Here is an 8,643-nt window from a genome sequence, read left to right on the forward strand (position 1 = left end):
GGGAAAGAGATAGAAGGAAAGCATATATGCCTTTCCATTTTCAGTACTTTAAAGATGTGATTACATTGTCTTCTGATTTGAGTTGGTTCTGTTGAGAAATCAGCTCTAAGTCTTATTATTGTTCCTTTGGAGGTGATGTGTCTTTTTTCCTAGCCACTTTAAAATGTTTTTCTCATTGCCTTTTGACTATGATGATATATGGTTTTCTTTGTACGTATTCTACTTGGGGTTCTCAGGGCATTTTGAATTTGTGGGCTCTTGAATCTGTTTTGTGTCAGATTGAGAAAAGTCTTAACCATTATCTTTGTTTCTTTTTTTTAAATAAATCTTTTAGAATAATTTAGATTTACAGAAAAGTTGCAGAGATAGTACAGAGAGTTCTTAACTACCTCACATCCATTTTCTTCTATTATTAACATCTTCTATTAGCATGGTACATTTGTCACAATTAATGAACCAATACTGATGCACTATTATTAACTAAAGTTCATACTTTATTTGGATTTCTTTAGTTTTCACCTAATGTCCCTTTTCTGTTCTAGGATCCTATCTAGGATACCACATTACATGTCTCTTTAGTCTTCTCTTGGCTATGACAGTTTCTCAGACATTCCTTGGTTTTGATGACCTTGACAGTTTTGAGAAGTACTGGGTAGGTATTTTGTAGAATATGCCTCAAATGGGATTTGTCTGCTCATGATTAGTTTGGGATTATAGGTTTTCGGGAGGAAGATCACAGAGGTAAAGTGCTGTTCTCATTATATCATTCATTTCAGGGTACATACTGTCAACATCACATATTACTGTTGATGTTAACCTTGATCCCTGCCTGAGTAATATTTGTCGGGTTTTTCACTGTAAAGTTACTCTTTCTTCCCCTTTCCATACTGTACTTTTTACAAAGAAATCACTATGTGCAGCCCACACTTAAGGAGCAAGGAGTTATGCTCCATCTCCTTGAGGGCAGAGTGTCTACATAAATTACTTGGAAGTTTTCAGCATAAGAGATTTGTCTGTTCTCTCTCATTTATTTATTTATTCAGTCATTTATTTATTTCAGTATGGACTATGGATTTTTATAATTTGGATTATAATCCAGTACTACTTTATTTATTTTGTTGCTCAAATTGTTCCAGCTTTGGCCATTGAGAGCTCTTTCAGCTGACTCCTGGGTCCCTTTCACATACCCTACTATTGTGGGTTTTTTGAGCACAACCTTATTTACTGGCACTATAAGATGCCCCACCTTATCCGTTCCCTGCCCCAGCCCTAGAATCAGCCATTTCTCTAAGGAGCCTTGGTTCATTGTATGGCAGAATGGCATTAGAAACTAAGATCTGGGTGCTATATATATGGCTATTATCTTTTAAAATATTACCTGTGCTTCATTTGCTCTCTGCTATCCTTTATGGACTCCAGTAGCAAGTATTTAGATGTTTTTACTGTAATTTATGATGCTCTTTTCTGAATTTTTGTTTTTTCTCTCTGTGCTTCAGTTTGGATATTTTTCTATTGACCTGTCCTTCAGTTCACTAATCCTCTTTTCCATTGTGTCTAATCTGCTATTAAACCCACCAACTGAATTCCTAATTTGTTATTATATTTTTCAGGTCTAGAATTCCCATTTAATTCTTTTTTCATAAAAATTGTTTTTTGTATATTCTAATTGTATAGTGAAATTCTTTATTTTTTATCTATGTTCTCCATCCTCCCTCTCTCCTCCTTTTTTGCAGTTTGGTCATAAACAGTGCTTACCCTAGTATCTGGATCACATGTGAGTCTGTTTCCTTTGATTATTCTTTTGTCTTGTTAATCTTTCATATGGCTCTGTCTCTTGGCATGCCTAGTTTGAGTCCTGGACATTGTGTTAAAAAAAAAAAACTGTAAAACTTCCAGATAATATTATTTTCCTCCAGAGAAGTTTAACCCTTTCCTTTGTAATTCAGGTAGAATATGGGCTACTTACTGTAATCCAATCAGATACTGAGCTGAGTTGAGGTTGGGTTGCTGATTTGATAAGTCTCTCTATCTTTAGCTCACCCTTCTGTCTTGAACGTAGCCCTTCAGATCTTTCAACGAAGAACCTGGAGTGTTCATTGGAACCCCAGCCTCAGCAGCTACTGACTTTTAGTCCTTTCCTCAGCATTAAACTATTCATTTCAGAGGCTTCTTTTTTAATGAATTAGTTTCCTTAAAAAGCAAAAATATATTATTTTACAGTTCTGGAGATCATAAATTCAGAATGGGTTTTGTGGAGCTAAAATCAAGGTGTTGGCAGGACTGTATTCCTTCTGGAGGCTCTGGGGGAGAGTCCATTCCCTTGCCTGTTCCATCTTCTTGAGGCTACCTGCATTCCTCAGCTCATAAACCCTTCCTCCATCTTCAATGCCAACAGCATTGCATCTTCAGATATCTCTTGATTCTGACCTTCCTGGCTCCCTCTTTCTTTTATAAGGACCCTTGTGATTACATTGAGCCCACCTGGATAATCTCCCCATCTCAAGATCCTTAGTTACACATCTGTAAAACCATTTTTGCCATGTAATATAACATATTCACAGGTTCTGGAGTTTAGGACATAGACATATTTGGTGGGGGGCCATTATTTTGCCTACCACATAGAGCTTTTTAGGTTCCTGCTTCAGAATTCAGCACATGTCTTGAGAGGAAACCTACTATGTGACCGGCTCAGTTCTACTCTCTCCTTTTTCACACAGATCTTGGTCCCTCAAGCCTCCAATTTTATCCCCCCTGGCCCTGCAAGACTGCCAACAGTCCCGCTGGTTTCTTTTTCCCTTAGTAATTGGTCCTGTACCTGGGCGAAGCCCAGGCTCTCAGCCTCTAGCTCTGTGCCCAGAGCTGGCAAATGCCCCAGGGAGAACTTTACTGCAGAATATCAACTTACCTCATGTGGTTCACCTTTCTCTGGAATTTTGGCTCCCCTAGTCCTATTTGCTTCAGCAGCTCTCTGATTCATTTTATTTGGTTTTTCTAATTGACTTGGTGGGAGCATTGGCCTGCTACAAAGTGTTCCATCATATTTCTTCTAAGTCTTTTGACATAACTTTATCAATATAAATATATATACACATATGTGTAAAATATATATATATATGTATACATAAATGTGTGTATGTATATTTTTAAATATAACATTCTTTTAAAAAAATATTTATTTATTTATTTGGTTCGCTGGGTCTCATTCGTGGCAGGTGGCCTCCTTAGTTGTGGCATGCGAACTCTTAGTTGCAGCATGCATGTGGGATCTAGTTCCCTGACCAGGGATCGAACCCAGGCCCCCTGCATTGGGAGTGCAGAGTCTTAACCACTGCACCACCAGGGAAGTTCCTATAAAATTCTTTTTGATATAGCCCAGGGTTTTGATATGACCCAAGTGTCCCAGGTTGATCTTGTACATTTACAGCCGTGGCCCTAGAATTGGCCATTTCTCCAAGGAGCTCTGGTTCCTTTTATTGGGAAATTGTGTAAAGAGACCACAATTTGAAAGCAAAGACTGTGGGGGTTTTTTTGTTTTTTTTTGTTTTTTTTTTTTGCGGTATGCGGGCCTCTCACCGTTGTGGCCTCTCCCGTTGCGGAACACAGGCTCCGGATGCACAGGCCCAGCGGCCATGGCTCACGGGCCCAGCCGCTCCGTGGCATGTGGGATCCTCCCGGACCGGGGCACGAAACCGTGTCCCCTGCATCGGCAGGCGGACTCTCAACCACTGCACCACCAGGGGAGCCCAAAGACTGTGTTTTATGCATCTTTGTATCATTTGCACCTAGCACTTTGCTCATATATAATACTCAACAAATACTTATTAAATACATTTTTATATTCATGCTTTCACTTGGTTCTGCTCAGCTTAAGCACTACTTCCTTCATGAAATCTTCTTTGGCTTTTTCTCCTCTCTAAATTCTCTAAAATTCTTTAGCACTTCTACAGATTTAATTCAACTATTGTGCAGCTTGGACTTGAAGGCTTGATCTAGATAGACATTATAATCCCCTTTAATCCTAATAACCTATAAATCAGCACCAACAATACATTATCTTATTCTTTTGGTGTGTATTAATTTTTTTTTCACCTATTTAAGCTGAGAATTGTTTGAGGACAAACCGGATTTTATTCTTTCTGGACAAATGGTACTTGCTAAATAAATACTTGTTGATTGATCAGTTAAGTAGATTAATTTTATTTCATACTGTTACAGTTTGGAAATAGGTGGAACTTTTTTGATTTAAGAATGTGTGAAATATTAGGCTAGGGGGAGCTCTTCTATGTAAAACTGAAAAAAAAAGTCTTTTAAAATTAAACCGATATAGCATGGTGTATATATAACGTTCTCTACAGATTTGAGGCTGAACCACCTAGATTCAAAGCCAAGCTTTGTCACTTACTATATAAATGACCTTGGACAAGTTAACTTAATTTCTCTGACTCTCAGTTTCCATGTTTATTAAATGGATATAATAATAATGCCTTTCTCATAGGATTGAGTTAATACATGTAAAGCTCTTAGACCAGTGGGGCACAAAGTAAGTGCTCAATAAATGTTAATGATGAATCATATACATACATTTAATTTTAAAAAATTTTAAATTACTTTTTAAACTTAACATTACATTGTGAACATCTTTTCATGTTCTTAAAGTTTTTTTTTTTTTGTAAAAAATACCTTTAATGGCTGCATAGAATTTCATTGCTAAGAAATACCTTAATTTTGCTTACCAATCCAATACTTCTGGGTATTTAAGTTGTTTCCACTTTTAAATAGGGTTTTATTTTTACTGACATTTTTTCTTATCCAAGAACTGGGGAGAGGAGAATCGCTAATTTTAGAACTTAGAGGTAGTATAGCATCCTCTAGAGATAATTTAGAATTAGTTAGAAGATTGAATTCTAGTTCAGAGTTTGCCCCTTTCTTTTCTGTGACTCTATAAAATGATCAGGTTGGTCTAAATAATTTGTTGGATCCTTTCTAGACCTACCTTCTTATATTATTGTGCAGGAATTGAGCCCATTTTAGCCATAAGTCTTAGGTATTATTTCCTCTAAAAGTCATACATAGACATCTTACCTGAAATAATCTATAACAGAGCTTCCCACCCAGACTACCAGCCATCAGAGTCTGAGGCTGCTAGACCCCTGGGCTGGTCACCTCCAGCTGCAAGCAGCCTTATCTATGACTCCAGTCCCTTCCAGTTTACCCAGTATACTCTGCTGTACAAATATGATTTTCTGTATGTCATCTCATTCTGTGAAAAGGTTTGGAAGCACTGATGTATAAGAATGTATCAAGGAAAACTTTTGCTTGTGGCAGATATATATAGTTCAGATCCTTGTTATATTGTTGATAATTCTCTATTCTTTGACTTTTTAGCATGGCTGCTCGCTGTTTCTGGGATGCTGATGCTGACAACTGTACTCATGATGTTTTCATGAATGTAAGCCTATTTGGAACCCTGTTTTTCCTTTCTCAAGGTCACGTGGGCATTCCAAATCAAATCACTTACTATTTGTTAAGATGTGAGGACACTTTATTTATTTATTTATTTTGGCCGTGCTACACGGCATGTGGGATCTTAGTTCCCCAACCAGGGATTGAACCCGTGCCTCCTGCAGTGGACCACCAGGGAAGTCCCTGAGGACACTTTAGTTTTAGACATTTGTCTGAGACTTCTTCTGGATAAATGATTTTACTGTTCGTTTGTGTTATTAAAGCAGAAACATAGAGTGCTGCTTATAGGCAAGGATACTTTATGATGTAACTCTTCACAAGTTTGAATGTGGAAATCGCATATTATTTATTTGGTGCTAATAGACATATAGCAGTTTGCTAAGCTGCAAAGAAATTTGGGTGGCAGGGATTCCATGAGCAAAGGCGATTTTTCTTTCAGTAATAAAATTAATTACTTTATCTTAAATCTATTTCTCAAAACTAAAGAGGAATTTTTAAAAAGAGGTTTCATTTAAACATTGGTATGTTATTGACATGAATCTCATGTATTTTAATCATATGTTGTTATTTTATACTTGCTTCCAGAAATATTCCCACCTTCTATCCAAATGCTCCCAGGTTGTGAATTAGTAGAGTCAGAATTAAAGTACAGTAGAGTAGAAAAGAACTAGATTGGGTGAATTAGGAGAGAGGTTCCATTTCTAGCTCTGTAGCTTTCTAATTAAATGACTTTAGGTAAGTCATTGAACTTTTCTGTGGTTGTATCAGTAACACTAGGAAGCTGTACTAGATTTTCCTAAAGACTGGCTGTGGCTGCCTAAGAATAATTTGAGGAACTTGTTTAAAATACAGATGCCAAGGCTCTGCTCAATAGATTCTGATCAAACAAGCCAGGGGTTGGATCAGTGACTCTGAATTTTTAAAAAAGTTCTCCACATGATTATACTTACTGCCAGGTATGGAAGCTGCTTGTGTAGATGATCTTAAGATACCTTTTAGCTCTAAAATTCTATGGTCCTACCAAAGTTTTATTTTATGCTCAACTGCCCTAGGGATCAAAGGCTGAACAGTGGGAAGTACTATGTAAATCTTCATGTATCAGATTTCTAGGGGAAGGGTAAATAAAGCTCAGGTGGTGGTTTTTCCTGCTTTTTGGAGTTAAAACTGCATATTTCTCTGAGTCCTTATATAATACAGTTCATTCATTCAACAAATAATTCTGAGCTTCTATTATGTGCCAGCTTCTGTAGTGGCCTTATATATTTTTTAAAAAAAAAATAAATTTATTTATATTTTTATTTATTTATTGTATTTTTGGCTGCATTGGGTCTTCGTTGCTGTGCGCGGGCTTTCTCTAGTTGCGGTGAGAGGGGGCTACTCTTCGTTGCGATGCGTGGGCCTCTCATTGTGGTGGCTTCTCTTGTTGCGGAGCACGGGCTCTAGGCGTGCGGGCTTCAGTAGTTGTGGCTGCTTTAAAGATTATCAGGATCAGGTTTTAGAATACAGGATTAGTTGGGGCGCTGTGTAAAAATAATTTTTGAAAGCCTGGTCTAGGTTGCTGACTTAGTCTACTGTATCTTTAGTTCAGTTTGTTGAGTGTTTATTTAGGCTTACTTTTTTAGAACTTAAAGTACTTTATTTGGGAGAAGATCCCAGGAAGAACCAATAGAAGATGAGGAAATGAGAGAGGGGCGAGAAAAGCATATACTATTGAGCTGATAATTGCTGTGGATAACCAGGGCTCAGTCCTGATGGAGAACTCTGGGTGGCATTGTAAGAACAGTGCCAAAGTGGGGTCCACAGACCAGTGCCAGTCTATGAACTGTTTGTTATAGGTCTTCAATAAGATAAGTACATAAATTATGTGTAAGGGTTTAGAAACGCTCATGGAATTTGACAAAGTAATTTTATGTTCATTGAATCTAATAAGAAGTTTTGGTTATATTTGTATGTTTCTTTTTTCATTTCATTTTCTTAGTTATTAATTTCTATTGTATTTTATGAAAGTATCAGTTCATAAGGGATTGGCAATTAAAACAAACAAAAAAATAGGTCCCTCACCACAGATAGCACTGTTTGAGAACACAGCTCACAGTAATCCCATCCAAGAAGCCAGGGAAATGGGCTAACCACAGAATTTGCTTTTGGTTAATAATCAGGTACTTGAACTCATATTTTCTCCCATCATTACCAGGCTGGAGGTGAGGTTGGTGAGTTAGGAGTTGCTGAGGCAGGTGGAACTCCTGTAATAAGTACCTAAAAAGTGTTTTAACAAATTTAACTAGGATCTGCAGCACATTTTGAGATTCTGAGTTGAAAGATGGACAAATGGGGGCTTCCCAAGTGGCGCAGTGGTTGAGAGTTCGCCTGCCGATGCAGGGGACACAGGTTCATGCTCCGGTCCAGGAAGATCCCACATGCCGCAGAGCGGCTGGGCCTGTGAGCCATGGCCGCTGAGCCTGCGCGTCCGGAGCCTGTGCTCCGCAACGGGAGAGGCCACAACAGTGAGAGGCCCGTGTACCGCAAAAAAAAAAAAAAAAAAAAAAAAAAAAAAAAAAAGATGGACAAATGAATTTTATCAATTAAGAACAAACAACCAGATATCATTTGTCCTTATCCAGAATTTATGACAAGGTGCTGTATTTTCGTTATTTGTGAAACTATAATATCCTTGGGTTGGGTAATGCATTTACTCCAAGAAACTCAAAGCATTTTAATTATATTATTTCTCTGATAAATCAGGAAAAACAGGAATACTTGTTTTATGAATAAACGTTACATAAAGTACATTAGTTTGCATTTTATTTCTTCATTTAAAACATATAATTCTTGGGCTTCCCTGGTGGCACAGTGGTTGAGAGTCCGCCTGCCGATGCAGGAGATACGGGTTTGTGCCCCGGTCCGGGAAGATCCCACATGCCGCGGAGCAGCTGGGCCCGTGAGCCATGGCCGCTGTGCCTGCGCGTCCGGATCCTGTGCTCCGCAACGGGAGAGGCCACAACAGTGAGAGGCCCGCGTACCGCAAACAAAACAAACAAACAAACAAACAAACAACAACAACAAAAATATATATAATTCTTTACTCATCCTACCCTTTTAGCAAGCAATTTTGTAGCTACCCCGAGGCAAGCAAATTTATAGTTATACTCTGGAAAACCTGTTTCTTAAAGAAGGGAAAGA

General features: G+C 38.0%; 1 protein-coding gene and 1 non-coding gene across 2 annotated transcripts in view; one reads left to right on the plus strand and one right to left on the minus strand.

The window, feature by feature from the left end:
- Positions 1-8,643, plus strand: part of DYNLT2B (dynein light chain Tctex-type 2B) — a 21,222-nt gene that overhangs the window by 12,295 nt on the left and 284 nt on the right. The window contains exon 4 of the mRNA XM_007465872.1: positions 5,386-5,449. Within this exon, the coding sequence (XP_007465934.1) occupies positions 5,386-5,449 (64 nt within the window). The remainder of the gene's footprint in view (positions 1-5,385; positions 5,450-8,643) is intronic.
- Positions 3,271-3,343, minus strand: TRNAG-CCC (transfer RNA glycine (anticodon CCC)). The gene has a single exon. It is a non-coding gene; the product is annotated as a tRNA-Gly (tRNA).

This window comes from Lipotes vexillifer, unplaced genomic scaffold (genome assembly GCF_000442215.2).
Source record: "Lipotes vexillifer unplaced genomic scaffold, Lipotes_vexillifer_v1.1 scaffold853, whole genome shotgun sequence".
In the NCBI taxonomy this organism is placed as follows: Eukaryota; Metazoa; Chordata; class Mammalia; order Artiodactyla; family Lipotidae; genus Lipotes; species Lipotes vexillifer.